The sequence below is a fragment of the Panicum virgatum genome, chromosome 2K (genome assembly GCF_016808335.1).
Source record: "Panicum virgatum strain AP13 chromosome 2K, P.virgatum_v5, whole genome shotgun sequence".
In the NCBI taxonomy this organism is placed as follows: domain Eukaryota; kingdom Viridiplantae; phylum Streptophyta; class Magnoliopsida; order Poales; family Poaceae; genus Panicum; species Panicum virgatum.
The window spans coordinates 54753911-54777821 of NC_053137.1; the positions used below are offsets into that span (position 1 = coordinate 54753911).

The following is a 23911-nucleotide window of genomic DNA, read 5'->3' on the forward strand; positions in this document are numbered from 1 at the left end:
GCTGCCGGCGGCTGTGGGTTGAGGAGGAGCGGCGCGCGGACGGACGCGCTCTGGGCTGACGTGCTCGGCGGCGCAGTTGAAAACGGGAGGAGGCTCCCGCTCGCGACGGGATGAGAACGGAGCGGCGGGTGAAAACGGAGGTCTTTGGGTGGGCCGGCGCAGCAGACCGTCCGATTTGTTTCCAACGCGTCAGAGGGCTCCAATGTCACATGGTGACATGCTATAGCAATGTCACTCAATCCGAGTCCGGATGAAACACCAGTTAGTGTGAACGGTCAGGTCAATCAAGCATGCCAACCGGTGGCTCCTCTGATTCACAAAACTGCATGGAACCCCGCTCCCTCCCATTAACTGGCAGCTGACCAACGAACGAAGCGACAGGTGGCGTGCACTCACCAGTCAACACCCGATGCATCTATTTAAAACGACCCTTGCCCACTGTGCGAACAGCATCACAGAAGAGACTCGAGAATCTACCATGTGGACGGTGAGGGGGCTTCATCTTCATCATCATCTTCTTCTTCTTCCTCTGCTGGGTCTTTTCGTCAGGGCTCAGGAGTGACAGATGGATTTGGTTCTTCAATCCACAGGAGGGGGCCAGGCGGTTCAAGCTCCAGGTCGAGATGCAGTGCCGCTGCATTGGCTGCGTCAAGAAAGTCGAGAAGGCCATGGCGTCCATTGGGAGTCTCAGGGGTACAGCGTGGCTCACTGTTCTTCGCAGTTTATTTCTTTCTGAAGACTCTGGTAACCATTTCTGACACATTTCGCATCGTTGCACCATAGGAATCGAAACTTCGGTAGGGGATGTTGCCACTGGGATTGTCACGGTGGTTGGGAAGGTGGATCCAACAGAGGTCTGCCACTGGCTGAAGAAGAAGACAAAGAAGAGTGTCAAAGTTGTCAATCCTGATCCAGCAATTGAGAATCGCAACCAGGTACTTTGAGTTTCCAGATGAAAGTCTTTTGATATATATACTTTGATTTCCGCTGGAAACTGTAATTGGGGAGATAATGGACAGTGTGTGACACAGATTTGCAAAAAAATTAACACGGATTTGACTGAACCCCATGTTGACAAACACTGAATCTGAACAAATTTTAGCAGTCCAGGGAGTTAAAGAGATCCTAATTTCATGTTTTCGCCACATTTCCCTAAGGGGCCGTTTGGATCCTCTCATTTTGGAGGAATTGAAATTCACTTAATAAACTAGGCTATTGGCTTAGAATTTGACATCCCACCACTTTCCAACCACTTTCTAAAGTTTAGATATAAGCCTATCCTAAATTCATAGGTTGGGAGATGGAAATTGATTTTATACACCACCAAGCTATGTTTCAATTCCATAACTTTTAGCATGCTCTTTGGCTCACTCCTTTATACGACAAATAATAGTATACAAATATATTCCGTATATGATCATGTTAACTTAATAGATTTGTGCCTAAATTATGATTATTATAATGGAATTCAATTACAAGGTTCCAAACGGGGCCTAAGTGAAACTAGCACTCTACTTTGTTCCACTTGTTGCAGAAAATGGTAGTGATCCTAGGAAGCAGTTCAAGAGCTTGGCACACTACACCCTCAGCTCCACCATTACAAGATGAGATGTCCTGGGCTCTAGAGCCACCAGTAGGTCAGCATGATCATAAGAGCCTACAGTTGATCGAGGAGAAGATCAAGGGCCTTGAGAAGGTCAGGGATGTCCTGAAGATCAAGAACCTGGAGAATGAGCTGAATGCAGCCAAGAGTGAGCTCACACAGTCAAGGAAAGTGATCAAAAGCAGTAAGAAGGCTCTGCTGGATAGTGCTTTCAATCAGCTCAAAGCATATAAGAACCTGGAGGCACTCAGTCAGTCACCATACGATTAACTAGTAAATTTATGCAGCCGTTCTATTTCTGTGAGCGTTCTGCTAGTTGACACCATAGCACCATGTTTTGTGAAGGTGCTCTGTGGTTTAGTTGTCTTCCCACCTAGCAAGTAAAAGTTATCTATCAATCCTGTCCAACGCTGTTTGAACTACCAAAACACCACTAAATATTAGTTTCCATGATTCCATCCCACTGAGGTAATTATCAATTTCTCACGCTTGGTGTTGTTGGTGAAATAGCTCGTTCATTTTCCCCCTTTTTCTGGTAGTATCTATATAGGTGGTTAAATTAAGTAGCTGAGATGATATCAAAAGGGAAAATCACATATAGAAGTTCCATGCCACACACTAACCTCCAAACTTCAATTCATCCTCGTACTATCATACACATTGAGGTTACAAAGAGGCGAAGAGCAAAAACAGATAGAGTTCAAGGAACAAACTGGTGAGCTGAACTGATGATTGCTTCAGACGTGCCGCCTGTGGTCGCCGTCGTCGTCGATGTGGAGGTTGACCCCGTGGTTGCGCAGCGCGTTGAGGATGGCCCAGACCTTGGTCTGGTTCTTGAACCCCTTCTTGGCGACCTCCTTGGCCGCGTCGGCGTGTATGGGCTCCCGCGCGAGGCCGTCTACCTTGAGCCGCATGGAGAGCACCTCCCCGACGGCGGCCGCCGCCTTGGCGTTGCAGGCGCGGCCGCACTCCAGCCCCTCCCGCAGCGGCCGCTCCGCGGTCGAGGCGGTCGTCACGATGCGGCCGCTCTGCCGGTCCACCACGTTCGCCGTCACGTACTTGAGCGAGATGAAGAGGCGCAGCACGTAGCGCTTCGCGAGGGACATGGATCCGTGGCCTCCCCTCCCGGCTTAGGCTCTCTCCCAACGGCGGAGGAAGCTGCAAGCTGGAATTGGGTGATCGCCGCGGCGGCGCCGGAGGTGATGAGGCCTCTCCCCTCTCAATATGGGCCGGGCCGGCTGACCGACTCAGAGCCCATTCGGTAGCCCAGACCATGGGCCTAGTTTCAGCCCAGGCCCCATCCGCCGCGGCGGCCTCGGCCTATTTACTCCTTTCCCGAGCGGTTCCACTCGCGCCCGTCCGTCTGCTGTCGTTGCCTCCGGCGCCGGCCCCCGCCCCCGGCGAGGCGGCGACCACCGCCTCCACCTCCACCGACGGCGGCTGCCTCCGCTCCGCCTCCCTCCCCCACCGCGACGGCCCCTCCCACCGCGACTCCTCCGCCGTCTCCCGCTCCTGCGCCCCGACCGCCACCTCGCAGGGCCGTCGGAGATGGCGCGCGCCGCGTCGGAGTCCGAGCTGAGGATGGCGCTCAACGACATCACCTGGTTCCTGGCGTTTGGGTGCGCGTTCCTGGTGCTGGGGTTCCTCACCCGCAGCATCGCCCGAGACCTCTGCTGGCAGACCGCCACGGTCGGCTTCTTCGCTGCTGCCGTCGTCGTCTGGAGGCACCCGGTGGTCTGGTACCCCGTCGCCCGGCGATGGATCAAGCACTTGAAGAAGAAGCCCAAGCCTCCGTACCATTAGCTGCCAACTGGATATGCAAGGAGGAGTAAGCGCTTCACGTTGGTAGGCACAGTTATGGTCGCCTTCGCCTGCTTGCGATGATTGATTGCGATTGGCTAAAACTCCTGTTAGCGTAATCGTAAAACTCGTGTGGTATATTCCGTTGTGTTTTGGCTATGCACATTGGCAGTTGCTCAAAGAACTCAATCTCAGTTGGCCAGTTGAAAATTGTTCGATCCTCTCGACAGTTTATTTTCCGAAGGCAACGAGGATGGACGTTCTGTTTCACTGTTTGGTTACTCGTTATGCAAAAAACAAAACAACTCATGTGGCACGGTTATTCTTTCACATCTGTGTAACAACAAACTGCTGTGTAAATGGTAAGCTGATCTGTTCAAACCAAACATAGCTTCAGCAGAGAAGCAGTATGGATCAAGATAATCACAGTGCTCGTGGAAATGGAGAGTCGCAGTTCAGAGACTTGTTGGAAAGACATACGTCGTCAGATAATATGGTAACCATATACAGTCAGGAATCGCAGAATAAGCTCCACGATGATTATGATAAGCAGAAAACACAGCAACCTCGTGGACCATTCCTTTGCCCAACAACCTCCTCATTTTCTGAAATTGAAATATGACTAAACATTCAGCTAGTGGTGTTTTGTAGCATACTGTATTTTTGCCATGTTCGGCGCTGGACCGTCAGAGACGCAATGGTTCCTATGCTTCTACCAGAGTGTCAAGGTTCCAAGGGAGATGAGAGAGTTGGATCCCTTCTGCACCATGCCATTAGTTGATTCACCTGCTTTACAACACCACTCATCAGATAACCAATCTTCAGGAGAGGGCTACGGGGATGAGGGATTGGAGGCAAAAAGACTTCAAAAGGCTGAACCAAAATTTTCTTTGCAAAGACACATTCAGTTAGCAGGTGGCCAATTGTTTCGTCAACCTGATCACAGTGCGGCAAGTGCTCCGGATGAGCCAAACCCCTCCACGCTAGACGATCTGCAGTGCAGCATTTTTTGTGCATTAGCAACCAAAGAAATAAGCAACACTTCCATGGGCCCCAACTCTCTTTTTTTTTGAAAGATCACATGGGCCCCAATTCTTCCACATCCGCTCCCAAGGCCTGAAATGAATTGATCCTGGAAGAAACCGTTATAAGCAAATAAGCATTTCTAAGTTCTAACAGACTTTCTTTTAACAGTCTTTGTTCGAGAGCTTCACAAACTTCATGTACTTCAACAGGCAGCACCGCATGCGCTTCATGCAGTAGACAATTAGTGCAAGCGATCTGGCGAAGCCGAGATGGACGCAGTCAGAGACTCAGAGGAAGCAAATAAAATAAAATAAAATAAAATAAAATAAAAGGAACGGAAGCAAAACTAATTAACCGCATCGATCCTTGTGCTGTTCAGCTTTTCTGTCCTTAAAACAGAGATCCTTCTACCCGAAAGGAAAAAAAAAACAGAGATCCTTCTGTTTCTGGCACTTCTGTTGGCCCGGGTTGTTTTCTTCATCACCACCTGGCTCTCTGTAGTCCGTCCTGCCATCAGTGCTCGATTCGACCAAGTGTTGGAGTTGGACACGATGCCAACAAGTCTTGCTTCCGGTGTCCCTGTCCGAGTAACGTCTGCCACGGCCGCCGATCGAAACCGAGTCGGACAGACTCCAGGCAGATCGACTCGAAGCTCTCATAAATAGTGGACGCGCGAGAGGCTTGATGCCAACTCATGAAGGCTGACAGGGCGCTAGCACGGAGCTAGGCGAGTTTCTCTGTCAGGGCGGCGGCGAGCTCGACAGGGAGGCAGATCGCGAGGCGGCGGCGGCGGCACCGCGGCACGTCAGAACCTGACCTGACCGGCCGTCCGCTCGCAACCATGAAGCTCATGGAGGTGGCGGAGGAGGAGGCGGAGTACCCGCTGTCGCTCAAGGGGAACATCACCGTGAGCCTCGCCACGGCGTGCGTGGCGGCCGTCGGCATGGGGACCGTCATCGGGCCAGGCCTAGCCGCGTGCGGCGGCGCCCTGGCCGGCGCCGCCTCCTTCTGCTGGGGAGTGTATCTCGGCGGTGCCGACAACGACGACGACGACTCGTCGGAGCCGGCGGACGACGATTATTATTTTTATTAACACAGCCGCGTCGTCCTGGTCCGTAGCTTGGTCTACTAGTTCAATAGTATGCGATAGCTTGGTCTACTAGTTTGAGGGGATTTAGTTTCTATGTAATATCAGCATGCTCTCGTCAAATGACAGTGCAATGCTTCTGCAAATCCTTCAAAACAAAATAGCTAGATGATTCTTTTCTTTTTTTTGGTAAATCGGTTGGTCTCGTGGTGCTTGATCGGCACAAGCAAGTTTGCAATTAATTTTCGCATGTTCATGAGCTCTTTAATTTTAGCACTTTAGTTTGTGACTCCGGTATATGGCTGTTCGTGTACATCTTATTCCTACGTTTAATTTGTACACCCACCATCCTCCTATTTCTACATATTTTTTTTTCCTTTCCCGTGTTTCTTATTCCTTAGCTCCAAAAGTGTTTAGTGTGTCAGAATTTTACAGCTCGGGTGGGAGGGTGACCGAGTGGCTCTCGACGGTCACACCACCGTAGTAACACGAGTCCGAGCCGAGGACGATGTATCGACACGCGAGCGTCCGTATGTAGCTACGGGTACATATCTTGATCCGGAGCTGCGGAGAGACCGATCGACGGACGACGAACCAGGTCGAAGCTCTCGTAGCCACCAGGCGTGCTCGCCCTATGGCGGAGGATGACGCCGAGGAGGTCTCGCCGTCGCAGCGCGTGCCGTCCTCGTGCTGGGCCTGGGCGCCCTCCTCGCGCCGCGGAACGCCCTCCACCACCTCGCCCGCCGCCTTGCCGCGCGCGTGCTGCGCCGTGGCGCTGCTGCTGTGTGGCGCCGCCACCTTCTTGTGTTGCAGCGGCGTCGTGCCCGCGCGGGGCGGGCGCGGTGGGAGGAAGATCGGACGGCGGAGCCAGCAGGCCCCTGTCGCCGCGAACCCGCCGCCTGGACCCCTGCAGGAGCCACTGCCCGCGAACGACCGGCAGCCCAGCCGCAGCAGCAGGAGCCGCATCCTAACACCGCAGAGCCCGTGGTCAGCGAGACGTCGTGGTCCGTCAAGCAGGAGCTCCTTGCTTCCGACCAGAAGCCGCCGCCTCTCCTCCGACGCCCCGACGGACGGCGCGGCTCAGGCATCCGTCGCGGCGCTACAGCGCGAAGGAGTGGGAGCTGTGAGCCTGTGATCCGTGGTGTTGCAAACCTGCAAGGGGACGACAGGAGAGCGCGCCTGCTCGTGCGCTGCATTCTTGGGCGGGGTATCTGAACCCCGAACTGACCCTCTCCGCTTGCTACGCTCCGATTCCTAGGCTGCTTTCTCATCTGGAACCTTCCAGAATTTTCTTGTGTAAACTTTAAAAACTTTCACATAGACCACAGGATCTTGATGTAGGGCACTGGATGGATAGAGGTAGGGAAGTTTTTCATTTAACCGCCCGCCTCTCCCCACGTTCCCTGGCGTTTTTGCGTTCCGGCCCCTCCGTCCGTTATCCCCAATGCCGTTTCGTCGCCCCCACGCGAATCATCGCGAGTTCGCGACGGTCGGTGTCCCAGGCGCCGTTCCGAAATCCCGGGGGCGCCGCCGCCGGACTCGACCCGCCGCCGCCGCCGTCCTATCCTGCCAAGCGGAGTCATGCCGTAGGGTCGCCGCCGCCTCCCTCGACAGCGCCGGCGCCCTCCACAGCACCGCGACGTGAACTGCACCGCGCGCCTGCCTCCGTTCTGTGCCCTACACGAACAGCACTGCCGCCTCCGTGCATGACCTAGGCGCCGCCGTCACGTACGAGCACTGCCGGCCTCGACTCGTCCAGCGCCGCCGCACTCGTCGCACAGCCCGTGGTCCGGCCGTCCGCCATGGAGCCGGCGGCCGCCCGCCACGCCATGGAGTTTGGAGCTGCGTCATCGGGAATCGGCGCCATCTCCAACAGAAGCCTGTCCGCCATGGAGCCATCGGCCGTCCGCGACGTGAACTCCAGCGTTGGTAGTGTCAGCCATTCATGGCGGCGTTACTCTCTTTGATCAAAATTAATCTGATCGTGCTAACGTGCCTGCATGGATGCAGTGGATGATCATGCTGGCATCACCGTCGACGCCGGAGTTGAATCCCACCTTGAACGTCCAAGCACACCTCAGCATTTAACTACATCAGTAAGTTGCTCTACTATTATCTTCATGGCAATTTCGGCTTTGAGTAATTTCCTTAATAGCTCATACAATTGTAAACTTCCGTAGGTCTCTTGTACAAGTGACACAATCAACACAAATTCGAAAGAACATTTGAAGCCAAAAATTGGAATGATCTTTGATACACTCAAAGATGTGGAGGAATTCTACAAATCGTACGCACATGAAGTTGGTTTCTCAGTTCGTGTTGGTCAGCACAAGAAGGGAAATGAGGAAATATTATTCAAGAGGTATTATTATTCAAGGGAAGGGTACAAAAAGGAGAACATAACAAATGCTAGTGATGAATCTGGGAAAAATGGGAAGACACATGATGTGATGGAAACTAGATGTGGATGTCAGGCACATATTGTTGTCAAAGCTTGGCGGTGACAAGAAGTATCAAATTGTTTCAATGGTTGAGCAACACAGCCATGGTTTCGTGTCGCCAGATAAGAGACATTTGCTAAGATCCAACCGGAAGCTTCGCGCCGAGAAGCAAAATGAGGTGCCATCGAATTATATTATGAAGAGATGGGAGATAAAATGCAAAAGGTCTGCACCGTTCTTTGATGAGGAAGGTAATGTACTGGATGAAAAGCCGAAGGATCCTATGGAGGTGGCAATGCGGAAAAAGATTTCAGATTCGCGTAACAAGTTTGAAGATCTTATCCAAATGGCCAAGAGCTCTGAACAAGGGATGGATTTTTTATATTCTAGTTTGTCCAACCTAGTAGAACCTCTCCAACAGATCACACCTGCTATGAGAGTTGATAAACATGATGAGTATGAATCTTTCCTGGGTAATGAAATTCCAAGTGAAGTCGATATACATCCACCAAACGATATCAGGTCGAAAGAGAGATCCAAAAGAATTAGGAAGAGCAAGGAGAAGGTTAAAAAAAAGAAAGTGTCGAAAATGCAAGCAAGTAGTGGATCATGATGCACGCAATTGCCCAAACAATGTTGTTGGCTGATACTTGAAGTTTCTGTAAGCTTATTGCTACTAGGTGGATCCTTTTACATTTGGAGTTTCTGTAATAAATATTTGAATGTGAGTTGCGAACCCTATTTGTATTTGAGTCTGCTTCACTATCAGTTTCATAACAGTTGGCTTCATTTACCTGTGAATATTGTGTGATATGTGTAAAAAAAGTACACTTTACTTCTTACTAGAAATGCTCGTGGCGTTACCGCGTATGGCCAGTATATAGGCTGGTTGCAGTGCAGATGGCCCCTCCTTTTCTATCTCATCTGGTGAAGTGAGGTAGTTGTGGGTTGGGAATTGGGATGGGTACTTCAGCTTCATAGCTCTAATTTTGAGATCTCAGATCTCTTGCATGCGTACTGATTTTTTCCCCGTGAACCCTGCCATTAGGTGTGAGTTATCATATTATTGATTAACTTAAGAAATATGGAAATACTGGGCACTGAGAAATTGTCAACATATCATATTGATTACAACCTTGGCATTAGAGAAACTAATGAAATATGGACTAAACAATAAATTTTTCTTTGCTACACCTGCTTGATCTTTTCTTTGATGATATTGTTACCAGTGGTGGCAGATCATCATTAGATTCATTGTGTATGATGTTTGGTAGTGTTGCTTGTTTTCCATGTCTTTGATCATCACAACCTCAAAAGAAGGCTCCATGTTTTTGACACTTTTTTTTGAATAGCACTTTGACTACGAAAGTGAATTTATGGGTAATCCATTGTGATATCTCAGGTGGAATAGTGCTTGGATCATACTGTTTCTTTAGGGTCTCTGCATTTTTTTCCCCAATGAGCTCCACCCCTTTTTTCTAGAAAAACATGAACTTATAAGTCTCATCTGAGCCTATGAAACAAACTTTGTACCTGAAGCATATAGAAAATACAGTTAAAGAACCAATTAATGATCAATAACTGAATCTATGTTACAGCTTGGTTATGGAGGAATTTTCTTACTTCCAATCATATTGATTGCGTGAGTTGTGCACTAATGTCCATCATCACCTGGTATTATTCTGGAGTTGCAAACTTTGCAAGCTCTGTAGCACCATTGCTCTTTTTCTGGTATAGATATCAGTGTGACCGTAGTTAGAGAAATTTTCATTCGATGGTACTTATATGTAAGTAACATGAAACTGAAATGAGAATGCAGCTAAATGCAGCAATGATAAGGTATATTGTTTGGTCTTCTAATATGATTAATAGAGGTAAAGTCAATTCATAAGGCAAATATAGCATGGCTGTATCAAATATTGGAAAAGTGGAACACATGAATTACCACATTGTTGCATCAGACAAGTATTCTGGAAGTGTTAAAAATTGAGGCTGCAGTCTGTCGATGTATCAGGGGGAAAACAGAGGCTCAAGCGGTAAATCAACTGGAAGCTCCAGTCCGGCAATGAGCGCAAATCTGAAGGCTAGTTCAAATAATGGTTCAGGTGCTCATCCTGGAAGTGGAAGTGGTGATGCAAACCATAAATCAGCTGGAAGTTCTATTACGGTAAAGAGCTGAAGAGCAGTTGTACTCCTTCGAAGAGCAATGACGGAATAGTACTATTGTGAGTGCTCTTCCAAAGTAATCAAACAGGAAGTCTGGCATTGGCAAGAGAGAAAGAGGTTGGATATCCCATGAGGAACAACACAGCTGTAGCATCTCCGGTTGTGAAGAATCTGAAACAGAACAAGTAGTGGAATTGCAAGCTAGTTGATACAGGCTAAATTTTGCAAGTGCAGAGTCGTGCATCAGAGGCTTCGCGGTGGCAGGACCAGGGTGTGATGGCTGGTGAGCAGCAGGGATTAAGCAGGGAGGGCGTCGGCGCTCCCGCGTGGGGTCAGGGCAGCGCAAGCGCGCGAGGCAGTCGCTGACCGGCACGGCGCATCGGCAGGGGGCGCGCCGATGGGGGTGGCGAGGCGGCAGCATTGGACACCAGCAGGGATTAGGCAGGGAGAGCGTGGCTCGGAGGCAGGGCGGCGCGAGCGCCGGAGCGGCCAGGTGGAGTGGCGCGGCAACGTCGGCCGGCGAAGCGCCAACTCTCTCAGATCTTGTATTAGTCCAAAGCTCTCCCAGATCAACAGCCTTGGAGAAATATTGGCTGATTTATCTGAACCTGTAGGGGGGGCAGAGAGCCCTTCTTCAGAACATGTATTTTGGAGCTTGTTTGTCTGATCAAGTAGCGGCGTTTTTTTTCCCTGGGTTTATTTTGTTCTTTGCTTTTGAGGTTGCAATCCTGGTGCATGGACATCCAGATACTTCGTATTGCCTTCATATCTGCATCGCAGTACCTAGGAAACCAAATGATTTGGATGCATATTTTGTCTGTAGATGGGTTTATTTGTCATCAGTAAGATAAACCAGACAGACAATATCTCATTCGACGAACAAACTATGGCGCACGATTTCCTGCTCAGTCGCATCTTGCGACCGGTCACCATAAACGCTGAAAACTCCTGAATAATCTATACAGATGTTTGGCTTCCCCTGTGGTTTTCTACTACACATCAGAATCGCTAAATCTCCGACTGCAACTCAACCGCTGTTACAACCAGATCCTCTACCAACAAATCCACCCAACACATCTATGCATGCTATCATCCTAAGCTACTATGCGATTACACGATAGGCTCACAATTGCAGGCGCACCAGGTCACAGCACAGCAGATCAACGGCGACCACAAACCCCCAATGTTGAGGTTGGCGGGTACCAAGCCACCAGCAGAATGCGGCTAAGGCCTTGTTCGCTTGGTGCCTGTGGCGGCCTTGACTGGAAGCAGGCACAATCCAAATGTCAACGTTGACAATGTTGGTTCAATGGTCTCCACTGGTTACTCAATCAGCAGTATGTGTCTGCATCTGATTCACCACCAGTTGCGCTGCAGGTGGGAACATCATTGGTCCTGAAAAAGGGCAGATCAGTTTAAGGGGTTGCCGACTTTGAACAAAAACCAGCATGAGAATTGGAAGATTATGCAGACTAGTGTAACTAAGGCTTGGATTAGCACCTGGAACAGCATTGAAACCATTCACGGTATGCTGCAAGGCTGGGTGTCCGTGAAGATTATTATGGCTGCCCTTCATCTCAACACCATGTTCACCTCGATTTATTGGAATCTGTGGTATGGATCCACATTGCTGGCTTGCTAATGCTTCAGAATTGGTCCTCTGCACGGTGCTGGTAGAAGCATATGGCATAGGATGTGCCTGAGATCCTGCCAAATGGCTTGACCTGGCAGCACAATCCTCAGTGGCAGGGCCACTGTTATTAGGTCGCTGCTCACCTGATGCCGCTACATCATTTGGTGGTGCCATTGCTTCTGAAAATGCAGCTAGTACAGGTGGCTGAAATGAGCTTGGTGGTGCTTCACCATCTCCTACCCAGCCACGACCAAATTTTGTTCCAGGAGGAAGGCTTCGCTCAATTCGTCTTGATGCAATTTCCCAGCCAACAGGACCAAGTTGTGCAGCAAAACGTGCCAGGCTGCGGGAATATGACTGCTGCAACTGAACCCCGACCTGATAAAAACATTGTGTTAAAGTGTGGTCGATTGTGTCTTGCTATTCTCTATTGTTCATGGAAAGCTGAAATTATATTAGTGTATCATCATTTACTTATAGGACACAATTAGTTGGGACACTCAACTGGTACTAGCAGCTTCTTCGTCCCATTGTAGGAGGACGATACCGGCAGATCATACATTGAACTGGATGGTTGAGACTCGTAATATGTGCTTCGATGACTATCTTCCATCAGAATTGGCTTCTTTCCCATTTTTTCGGACCACATACTCCCATAACCTGGAACAAAAGCCAGACACCAACCAAGGTTATAAGAAAAATGAGTTAGCCAAATTGGATGCAAGTCCTTTGTTCAGTCAGTATATGTTAAATGCTAACCTCTTGAAAAGACACTTTTTGAAAGAGAAAATGGGAGAGAAGTTAAAACCTGAGTAACCTTCCATTCTTTCTGTTTTCCGCTCGCCAGACCAGTTGTGCTCATTTCTTCGATTGGCAAAAGAAGCTCTCAGCACATCTGCAATCATCGCTTCTTGCTGTGCATGACGTCCACTATTTGCAGCATTAGCAAGTGTTGCCCCAGAAAAGTCTGCAGTAGCACGTTCTGCTGGTGGCCTCCCAACTTTTTGTTTGGCATTGCTCTTGTTTGGAGGCCTGCCCCTACGAGGCTGTGGCTTTGGTTCTTCTGGTTCTGGCTCTGGCTTTGGTTCTGGTTCCGGTTCCGGTTCTGGTTCACTGGCATCGCTATCTTGCCTAAGATTCTCAAAATCCTTTTTAGCAATCTCTTGAATACCTCGTGCCTGTAATGCATGGCATATGGATGTTAGGTGCACCATAATTCAAGATTATATTCAAAGATCATAACATGATAGGTTTAATGTCTGACCTGTCGGTAGTATATTGTATCTGGTGAATTGTAGCACATTGCATTTGAGCTTATCAAGAACACATCATCCTGTAAATTGAAATTTCGATCATGTCGAATGAGCTTGATAAAAACACCAATACCATTCTGAGACCAGGAAAGAAATAGTACTTTGCAGCAGCACCACAGGAATGATAAAAGCAACACATGTTTGTTCCAAAACAAAATCTGACAGTCTTCTAGCATGACTGCACGAGTAAGACATAATGCTTTCAAAAACACTGCAATTACACATGCTACAGTTTGCAGTTTTGGTTCTGACTAGAAAATTTGTTCTTAAGCGATGTTCAGCAAAGATGCCTGAGCACAGAAGGATTATGCGCACAAGTGGCTTGTGTTGGTGATGTTCAATGAAAGACAGTTGAATGCACAGTGAAAATGCAAATCCATGATGTTGGTAGCAATATATATAAATCAGAAACTTCACAAATAGTCAATCAGTATTATAAGTAAAGTCATTAGCTAGAAGCCAAAAAAAAAGGTGGTGACCTAATGGACAGTGTTAACTTTCCATGAAATAACTCCACTTGTTCAGGCATGACAAAGGCTGAAATCATCTCATTTTACCAAATGCCTGCCTCATCTATAAGCTCATAATTTCCGCTGCGGCCCAACATACTTCACAACAACAAATGAATTAGCAACTGAGGTACAACTTGAATATGATTTGCCAACATAAACAAACACAAATGAGGCAAATGGTCTCCGAGTTGTTTTTAGAGAAAACATCAAGTTATTTACGACCTTCCATAGTATTGAGTGAATATGACTTATACAAAAGGGAAGGATACGAGCTATTTAGAGTGCTATTTTTTTTTGAAATAATGAGTTTTTTAATGGAAAATTTGAAAGCGTCGAATCAAAAGTAACACAGGCAGTGCAACGCTCGCATAATTTTTTGCACATCTAGAACTTTAACACTATATGGTGCCTGGGTCCATCCCTGTGCTATCATGTACTTCGAAAATAGCATCAATTCACTCTTTTCTGAAAACATAAGGTCATTTCATCGTTGTAACAGCATATTTAATCAAAATATCTTTTCCATCATAAAAACCCTACTGTATTTACGGCAGTATATTGTGTCCAAATAAATTTTTAACTACTGTTATTGGCACTTGCCTTCCTAGTTATGTACTGGAACCACAAATACGACCAGCTATAGTAGATGATCTCATGCAAGTACAATTAGGTGGTTAAATGACACATATCGCTGTGTTCTCTTAGCAAGTTTCTAATGTGTAAAATTTTTCTATTATTGAACATGCTGCTGAGTTCACAACCATACATTGCAGCAAACAAAAAGTGACATGAGATATCTCAAGAGTATGAGCTTTTCTTTAGGCACATCAACACAACAGAAGGATAAACATATACTCCCTCTTACAATTTAAACTCAGCCAGATAGTTGAAAAGTAGAATACAGAGATATCATGCCTCAGAAAAAGTTAGTCTCAGCCTATTACAGTTGTGTCTCAGCCTATATGTAGATGTTAATCTCAATGCTTGAACTGCCGTAAAACAAATAAAGAATGCATAGGACAATTTCTAATGTGAATAGGTCATTCCTTCAAGTTCCTGGATTTACATGCATATGTAGAGCAAATCAATACAAACAACAATGGATAGGTGACTGAATGCAAACATAGTCTTGGACAAATGTTTTTCTATTAAAATCCTGTAAAAGTCATGGAACCAATAAAATAGAAACTGGGTGTAAGTGCTTCACAGGAACAAAAACATTATAAGACTAAATTTAATTAAGAGTTTACATATCTAAATAAATTGTTAAGAGAATTTACATGATAAAATATATATGTTGCACCACTCTTGAAAGAGTTTAGATTGCCAAGAAAAATCAGATGTGGAGTTACAACTTGCGAGATCTAGTACACATTGAGCACCATCAGAGACAGAACCTAGCAGAAAAACACCCAGGTGTCCAATTAACTATTTGCAGTAGTGTTTCAACATCTCTGGGCAACAGTCCAAGAGAGTGAACATCTGCTACTAAACTGTGCAATAAGCATAGAGCAAGAGGCTCCAAAGGCAACAGTACAAAGAGTTTCTGACCAAACTGGGGGACACAAAGATTTTACAAATGGACTGTAGTAAGAATCTAGAACGTGTGTGTATACATAGGTCAGGAAAAAAAAACATTGTCACAGAAAACGACATGGTGATGAGATAAGTAAGCTAGCTGATATAGCAAACTAAGTTAACCACAACATTTCAGAACAAAGGTGCAACAGTTTAGTAGTAGTTATTACCAAACAAGCACATGCAATTTTGTTGAAGAAAAACCCAAACAACAAAAAGCACAAACAACCTAAACAAATCCTATAACCCACCTCAAATTGCTCTAAGTTGGAATAGGTCCCCTTGTCAAGCTTCTTCCTTATTGTCGAAAAATCCATTGGATGCTTGATAATATCATGATAGTCAGGCAGCTGGCCATAAATGGACATGAACAGGCAAAACAGTCAGGTTCGAAATCAAAACCAACAAGCCAAACATATAGCATCACCATCTTTCAAAGCAGAAACAAACCTCTTCAGGATCAACAGGCTCTGAGAATACACCAGAAGTGTCCTTCCTGCAAGAAACAAGGACACACAAAGATGAGAAGTCCTAGAGCGGAGAATGGACGAGCTGAAGGTCAGGAAGAACAAAAGCAACTCACTTCTGTAGCCTATCAAGGATGAAGAGCAACAACTTTTTGTTCGGCAAAGGTGTTGTGGGCCCGGAATCTGAAGGCTCTGTCCAATGAACAAATACAACCCATGAGCACAGGGGCACAGGGCGATCGAAGGCACAAGCATTAATTAAAGACAAGGAAATTGGAATGCATCCAAAGTAAAAGAATTAAAAATGGCATCTTTGTGCACATTTGTCCAGGTATATTTTTTGCCCCTGGAAATCTGAAGAGTAAATGCCACCGAGCAAGGAGCACGAACCTTCACGCCCATCCGTCGCTTTCCTCGTCTTTTCTCCCTGCAGCAGCAGAAGCGGAAGATAAAAAGATATTTTAGAAACAAAACATCCTATAAATAAAAAATGCTTACAAGAATCGGGAAAAAAGGGTAGAAAATAAGCAGCAGAAAAGGTGGGGCTTTCGTTTACCAGCGCCAGTTACCAAATACAGAGATCTAACGAGGGCGCGAAATGCAGCAAAATTTGGCGCGAGAAGCAGACAAAAACCAAACCCGAAAAGGCACGCCTTTAAAAGCTTTGAGCCGGGGCGTTTAAAAAAATTGCGCCAATTATTGTGACGACAGGGCGATGCGACTATGCGAGGGTTTAGGATTATCCCCCTCCCAAATGATTGGGAGAACTGGCTGCTCTCAGGCTGGGCTGAGCAGAGCGGGGTTGACCACTGCGCCTCTCACTACGGAGATAAATAAATAAATGCGGCCTTTTCATGCCCGAAATAGCAAAGAAATTTCCTCGGGCGGCGCGCGGGCGCGCAGATCCGTACGCGCCCCGGGGCCAGGGCCCCCAAATTAGGCAAATTCCGCTAGGGATCGACTGAATTGGCGCGGATTCGGCTCAGATCGAGTCGGAGTCGGAGAAGAGGGGGAGAAGGGGGAGGGCGCCCACCTTGGCCGATCCGTCGTGGAGGCCCATGACGAGGCGGAGCTTCTTCTCGCGGCGGCCAGAGCCGGATGCGGGCCCGTCATCGTCCTCGTCGTCGGCGGAGGCGGGGGTCCCGGCGGTTGGAGCGGCGCGCCTGGGGCTGCTGCTGCTCCTGCAGCTGCTGCTCGAGGCGGAGGCTGCGCTTCTGGAGGTCGAGCAGCGACGGGCGGCCCTTCTTCTTCCGGCGCCGCGGCGGCGGAGGCGCCGACATCGCCGGGGACCGCCGCGACTGCTGCTTGCCCATTCCCGGCGTTCTTTTTGTTTTTTTCCTTTGTTTTTTTCTTTTGCCCCCCAGTTTTGTGTGCGGGGGCGGGCGCCGTTGGCGTTGCGTGTTGGGGGGCGTGAGCTAGCAGCGGGGAGGTGGGTAGACTTTCCGGTGCGTTTTTTTTTTTTTTTGAAACGTTAAGATTGCATTTAGATCACAGACAAAGTACAGATATGGGGTAGAGGTCACCCCAATCGAAGTGTTCAAGCATCTGACTCACATTACATGGTGATGAATGACCTAAGGCTTGACATGAAAACAAACAGCTGTTTGGAACAGTAGTTCGCCTTGCTTTCTTTGCAAGTGTATCTGCTGTCATGTTCTCCTGTCTTCCAATTTTGATGACTGAAAATCGCCTTGTGCTTGCAAGTTCCTGAAACTCAGCAATAACCGGTCGTAGTGACCAGTGGCCAGGCTGGGTGCGAGGCGATCTTGCTTGAATCACAGAGGCCAATACTTGATTGTCGGTGAGTAATGTGGCAACCTGCAAATTGAGGGCAACCGCCAACTTGGCACCTAAAAGGAGAGCTCTAGCTTCAGCCTCCAAGGGTTCCAGGGTCCGGCGAATCGCAACCTGAAAAAAAGATGCAGAAGAAACATTTCGAGTGGATGCCAGCACGTGAGGAGTGTGTGCGCCTCAGCGCCTGCGGCTGCGAGGTGTGGAGTGGCCGGCTGACGTTGCTTGCGTGCGCGGCTGAACCGCGTGCACCCACCCAGAGAGTCGATCAGAAAAGAATTCAGAACCTGATGGCAACAATCACCCTGTTCGTTGGACTGGAGCTGGTGGCTGGAGTGGTGTGAGAGAAAAATATTATTGGCTAAAAGCTGGTGCTGAAATGATGTAAGAGGAAAATACTGTTGGGTGGGAGGCTGCTGGAGCTGCCGAACAGAGTGAATGGACGTCACTCGATCAGAATCAACCGGCGTACTGGTGGCGCAAAATAGACAAGAATTCAAGAAGGGAGCACCAAGGCCACTTACCAGTGGAAGATGAACAGAGAAAGAAACGATATCTGGCGCATATTAGAGGAAAATGTCATAATTGCCTCTCAACACGGCACAAGGTGTCTGAATGCCGATACATCACTAAATGTTGGAAATGTTTGAAAGCGGGGCACAAGGCCCGAGCCTGTCCATCTTGGAGCAGCAATTTTATGAAGCCCACTAGCGAGCAGCAGCAGGAACCCACGACATCATATCCCAAGGCTACCACCATCGGTACTCCATCTCCCAGAGCTACCACCATTGGTTCGGCCGCTCGCACGGCCGGACGCTCCTACCTCCAAGCAACCAAGGGTGAGACGGCGACCATGGAGACCTACCCCGGCGACCCGCACGCTCACCCTGAGCTGGCTGTCTGCGCGATCTCCGCGACAGGCGCCATCAAACGCAAGAGGGAGTCCATCATCGGCAAGACGGCGGTTTGTTGGCTCAGCAGCAATAGCCACGAGTCGGAACCACACCACGTCGTCAATGCCCTCAACGAACAGCTCCGCATCAGCCGCCACGAAATCAAGGTTGTCAAGCACTACCCCGAGCAATATCTGGTCTTCTTCACCGACAGCCGGGCCTTCCAGCGCGCTGTGAACCACCATGGCGTCCGGAGCAGGGGTCGAACCTTCAACTTCGAGCCCTGGACAGAATGTCGCCACGCTGTGGAGAAGCAGCTTGAGTTCCGGGTGTGGCTACGCATCGAGGGGCTGCCGGCTCACGCCTGGTCGGAGGAAGTTGCAGGGAAGATCATCGGACAACACTGCGCCATCCACTACGTCGAGAGACACTCTCGCCGCCAAGACCGCACAAGAACTTACGACCTGTGGGCATGGTCGTCCAACCCCAGTAAGATTCCCAAAATCATTCTCCTCACCATCACTGACCCTGACAGGGAGCTTGCGTCTGGCGATGATGTTGAGCTTTTCCACGACCCACCCCGGGGCTACAAGGGCGCCTTTGACTACAAGCTGCACATCCATCTGGATGTGGTGGAGGATCTCTCCTTCTTTGGTGGGAGAGGTGGTGGCAACGGGCACAACAGAAAGCCAAGTCGCGAGTTCCTGTGGAACTATGGCATGTCGGACTACCTTGGTGAGCGGCGCTCCAACCAGCAGCACGACAAACTACGCCGGGCGCGACTACCACCCTCGCCGCGATAGAGACGACCACGACGACAACTTGAACCACGGGGTGCGGCGTCACAGGAGCCAGTCATCGTGGGGAAGAACGACCCGCTGCCGTGGGGTGGTGGAGGACTGCTATAGCTCCTCCCGCTTTCAGGGTGGCAACCACGGGCACCGTAGCAGGGCGATGGCACTTGGGGGAAGTTAGCTCACCTGGCGCAAGAAGGCTAACTTTGGCAAGAGAGTCACCTTTGCCAACCCACTGTGCCAGATCATGGGTGAGTACTCACATCAGAATGATTTATCCCTCAACCAAGTTGTTACTGTATCAACCATACCACCCAACGAGACAAACTGGTACGATCCCATGATAGACGAGTTGTTCATTCCTCCATGCTATTCAGGCCATCCATCCAAGGAGGAGCGCATAAAGAACATGCTGGTTTCGGCTCCAGGCTGGGCTCCGGTCGCTTCACCAACACACCTTGGCGGTACAGCAGAGGAGGGTCTGCAGCATGACCGCATCGAGACAGTGCAGGTTAGCTACATGCATGCTTTCCCGTCTAATCCCATTCCACACACAACCATTTCGGAGAATGGAGAGAGGGAGCTAGAGCACACGACAACAACACCCGGAGAAAACTCTAATAACTGTAATCTTCAGCCCTCACCAGTTTCTCCACAGCAGCCAACCGAATCTCCCCAGCAAATAGATGCATGTACTAGCCCAACTGAACAGGAACTGAGCTCTGAGCATTTCTCATTTGAGCAATCCCCATATAACTTAGACACAGAGGGATTGCATGCGAACATACAGAACCAGCATGCTAGTGGCCAACAAACCGTAACCCAGCTTGGTGCAAACAAGCCTGCTCAAGAACCGGGGGTGGCGGTACAAGACACAATCGATGATTTGGCATCTTTTATCGACTTCATTTCCTGCACACCCCCAACACCAATTCTGAACACGCCCCCACCAGCCAACCCTTTACCCCAGCCTGAAACACATACAGAGACAAACACAGCACAACGGAAGAGTACTCGCCTAGCTATCAAAGCAAAGCTTCACCCAGGAAAAGACAGTGTCCAATTAGCACAAAGAGTGTTGATCAACAAGTTAGGGGAATTATCCCCTGGCGTGAAGGAACAAGCTAGCTCTAACTCTGATTTCAATAAACTTGCGCAGCATCTCCCACAGCCCCTGACGGGCGCAAAGATGGAAGCAATCAAGACATTGGTGGAGATAGGGAACCAGCCCAGGAACAAGAGGAAAAGCAGGGTCCTGCCAATGCCGGGAACAGCAGCAGCGGCGCAGGAAGCCTGATGGACGGTGATGGGCTTCCCCCATCAGTTATCGTAGTTGTCTTTGTGTTTCTTCCATGTTAGGCCAGACAGTTAAGAACTTATTTTGGTTTGTACTACTTATTCGGCCGGCAAATTTGGCCTTGCGGCTTCAGCGATGTTCTGGCCGGGTGGTGCCCGACATCGACGCTCACGAAACACGCCGAACCAGCAGCTCAACATTTCCGTAGATTTATAATTGGCTCTAATGCCCAGCAAGGAAGTCCTAGTCAGCAGCCTGAACTTTGCATTCACTCTCCAAGTGCAAGTTGTCAATGTTTTGTTTATGTCACAGAAAAATTGTAATATCCTGTGTTGGAATGTTCGAGGGCTCAATGCGGCAGCACGGAGAGCGAGTGTTCGAAACACGGTTCAATCGTCAGGAGCAACCGTTGTTTGCTTTCAAGAAACAAAAATTGCTCACTGGACGACATGACTAATAATGGAAACCCTTGGCCAAGATTTTGCGACAAATTACGTGACACTGCCGGCAGATGGTACTAGAGGAGGCATTCTCATTGCTGCGTCAGACAAACATTTCAGCCTACAGGCCACGCACAACACTAATCACACAGTGTCCGCCACCATCACTATGAAAGCTGATGATAGATCTTGGACACTGACAGGGGTGTATGGACCGCAAAGTGACCAGGAAAAACTTTTGTTCCTTGATGAACTCAAAAGCTTAAAAGACCAAGTGCTGGAGAGGTGGCTTATAATTGGAGATTTCAATCTCATCTACAAGGCGGAAGACAAAAGTAATGACAGGTTAGACAGACGCATGATGAACAAGTTTAAGCAAGTGCTAGATGAGAACCAGCTAATGGAAATTGATTTACGAGGAAGGCGTTTCACTTGGAGTAACGAACAAGACAATCCGACGTTTACAAGGATAGACCGTTTCTTTGGTACACCCGAATGGCTCACCATTTTCCCAAACATCGACTTACATGCACTTCCTACCATGGGATCAGATCACTGCCCATTGTTGTTAGTAGGGGATGTCGCCAGAAAACACTACAGGGGTTTCCGCTTTGAGTCGTTTTGGGTAACGATGCCGGGTTTTATGGAAACCATTCAGGAAGTGTGGAGCTAACCAGTAAACACACAAGATACCATACTACGAATCCACGTCAAACTCATCAGAGTGGCAAAGGCTCTTAGATTATGGAAACGACAGAATTTGGGCAACCTTGCTCTATGTTTAGCCATAGCAAACGAGGTCTTGCTTTTCCTCGACACAGCACAGGAACTGTCGGGTACCACGATTAGGGATACCCTAATCGGGGTACTAAGATCACCCTAAAAACGCAAACACATATTAGGTAACTGGGCCCACGAAGGCCTACGGCCTCCTTCCAACCTGGAAGAAAGAAAAGGACTCAAAGAAGCCCAGCACGTGGCCCATTCGCGCCCCCCTCGGACCCGCGGGGTAATCTCCGCCTCGCTCGAGGGCTCCCATCGAGACCCTCGACTGCACCCCGCATCTCCGCCTCACTCGAGGGTAGCGAACCTACCCTCGAGCGGACAAAACATCTCCGCCTCGCTCGAGGGTAGCGGACCTACCCTCGAGCGGGGCGAATCATCTCCGCCTCACTCGAGGCCACCCGTCGACGTAAAGGACAAACGACCCTTCCGCTCACCCGCCCGTCATACGGAGGCATTAAAGGCCAACCACTCCTCCATAGCGCCCAGGACTGACGACGTCAGGCCGCCATCCCCCACAGTAGCTGTGACCGGAGTCCCGTCCGCCAACTCCGGTCACTGCTCCGCCATCCCGGACGCTATGGCAGCACTGTGGGAGCCTGCGACGCGGGACAAGACGTGCTCAGCATAGTTCCCGTTACTATTTTGCCAACTCCTGCTGTCCGGACCCGCCCCCAGCTCGGGAAGGGGTCCGGTGTCGCCATGTGCCCCTCAAGGAGGGACGTCCAGCACTAGCAGCCGGAGGCCCGGACCTCCCCCCTCGAGGGGGTCCGGGACCTCCACGTGTCTCCCGGACCCCTTAGTGCACGCTCTAGCACTCCGCCCCGGGGGGGGGGGGGTCCAGGACCGCCACGCGCCCCGCTACCGCTGGCGCACATGTGTATGCAGGACCTTGGTCTGCAGGGCCCACGGAACGCCACCACGCCACATTTGGAAGATTGTACACCCTACAGAGATGATCACGCCGCCTGCTGGGGCTGGTAGGATGCCGGCGCGATCTCCGCAAGACCAAGGACGATACCCAGGACGACCGCCACGCCCGACGCCATGCCCCACAGTATACTTTCCACAGTATTCGACCACTGCACCTCCGCGATTCAAGGGAAAACGATGACTTCCACATTCCCCTGCGCATGTACACTGTCCCTCCTTGTGACTATAAAAGGAGGAGGCGGGCTTCCTTTAAGGGGGGGTCACCTACGACATCGCGCGGTCACACCCACTCGGTAGAACGCAACACTCAGCACCACTGAGCACCCGACATTGGCACTCGCCTCAATCAACTTCTCCTCTAGCTGAGACTTGAGAGCTTCCCTCACTCTCTCGCCACGCCTGTACCCCCTACTACAGGCTCCTCCGGTGCAAGGTAATACAGTGCCCTCGCACACCCCCTTGCTGGACGTACGGACCCGCGGCTGGAACCAGGATAAACCCGTGCGTTACTGTGTTGCCTCTTGCATCAACATCTGGGACGAGAAAACACGCAACAATACTAGTTGGGATCCGGACTGCCTGGTCAGGACACCGACAGTTGGCGCGCCAGGTAGGGGCTCGCTGCGTGACATTTTCTCTTTTGTTCCCATTTGATCTCCAGGGATGGCGAGCAGATCCAACCCATTCCCCATGGGCATCTCGGATCCGCTCCCACTAGGATACGTGATCTGGTTCGGGAGTCTCGAGTTCAGAGCAACTGGCAATGGTTACCTCATGGAGCTCCTCTCGTCCTGACGCAACCCAGACACTCCGACTTCACCAGCCCGGTGCAACAGGCGCTCGGGCCAGCATTCGCGACAAGCACGCGCAGAGCGGCGCCGGGCGGCATGCCTCACCTCCCCTACGTGGGTTGAGGTTGCCATGTCACGGCTCAGCGTCGCGGCTGACGGGGCCATCACTTCGTCATCACGTGCTTCGGCGTCAGCTGCGCCGGCACCATCATCAACTGCAGCCCTAGTGCCTCCCAGGGGGGGCGCGACTACGGCGTCGCCCTTCCCCATCGGGATGCGCAATGCTGCGTCCTATGCTTCTTCGTCAAGCACCAACTTTGCCGAGTACGAGGATTTGCCGGGTCATCATCTCCTGTTGATCCTCAGCCTCATCGTGTCATCTCCTAATGACTCCTACCCCGAAACGGCGAGCTCGATCGCCGACGACATCAACTTCTTCATGGACAACTTCACGACCGAGGAGGCCGAGGACTACTCCGGGGTCCGCGACCCCGGCGCTTTCCGCTCGTTCCAGCTGGCGATGGCTTACTGCCTCACCTGCTCTGAGGACTCCAGCGAGGGGG

At 49.9% G+C, this 23911-nt stretch overlaps 4 protein-coding genes and 1 pseudogene across 6 annotated transcripts; 3 read left to right on the forward strand and 2 right to left on the reverse strand.

Annotated features, from left to right (window-relative positions):
• Window positions 1–266: 266 nt before the first annotated feature.
• On the reverse strand, window positions 267–2794 carry LOC120686172. Its single transcript, XM_039968347.1, has 2 exons — window positions 2317–2794; window positions 267–866 (listed from the first exon to the last, which is right to left on the reverse strand). Exon 1 carries the CDS (start codon window positions 2707–2709, stop codon window positions 2341–2343), a length of 369 nt encoding a protein of 122 aa, XP_039824281.1. The 5' UTR covers window positions 2710–2794; the 3' UTR covers window positions 267–866; window positions 2317–2340.
• Window positions 356–2061, forward strand: LOC120686166 (heavy metal-associated isoprenylated plant protein 5-like). The gene is made up of 4 exons (XM_039968335.1): window positions 356–487; window positions 591–693; window positions 784–935; window positions 1535–2061. Exons 1-4 carry the CDS (start codon window positions 410–412, stop codon window positions 1871–1873), a joined length of 672 nt encoding a protein of 223 aa, XP_039824269.1. The 5' UTR covers window positions 356–409; the 3' UTR covers window positions 1874–2061.
• A 4173-nt stretch (window positions 2795–6967) lies between the features above and the next one.
• LOC120686186 lies at window positions 6968–8746 on the forward strand. The gene is made up of 3 exons (XM_039968361.1): window positions 6968–7445; window positions 7527–7612; window positions 7697–8746. The coding sequence occupies exons 1-3, from the start codon at window positions 7319–7321 to the stop codon at window positions 8018–8020; spliced, it is 537 nt and encodes a 178-aa protein (XP_039824295.1). The 5' UTR covers window positions 6968–7318; the 3' UTR covers window positions 8021–8746.
• Window positions 8747–10994: 2248 nt separating this feature from the next.
• Window positions 10995–17019, reverse strand: LOC120686193 (annotated as a pseudogene). Its single transcript, XR_005680030.1, has 10 exons — window positions 16660–17019; window positions 16017–16053; window positions 15743–15818; window positions 15610–15655; window positions 15411–15509; window positions 13021–13089; window positions 12565–12934; window positions 12262–12416; window positions 11624–12134; window positions 10995–11518 (listed from the first exon to the last, which is right to left on the reverse strand). The product of XR_005680030.1 is annotated as a bromodomain-containing protein 4-like (transcript).
• An 865-nt stretch (window positions 17020–17884) lies between these two features.
• LOC120686202 lies at window positions 17885–20728 on the forward strand. Of its 2 annotated transcripts, none has more exons than XM_039968382.1 (3): window positions 17885–19355; window positions 19482–19615; window positions 20264–20728. In XM_039968382.1, the coding sequence occupies exon 1, from the start codon at window positions 18115–18117 to the stop codon at window positions 19111–19113; it is 999 nt and encodes a 332-aa protein (XP_039824316.1). In that variant the 5' UTR covers window positions 17885–18114; the 3' UTR covers window positions 19114–19355; window positions 19482–19615; window positions 20264–20728. Both variants share the same exon structure in this region, with proteins under 2 accessions (XP_039824316.1, XP_039824324.1).
• The last annotated feature ends 3183 nt before the right edge of the window (window positions 20729–23911 follow it).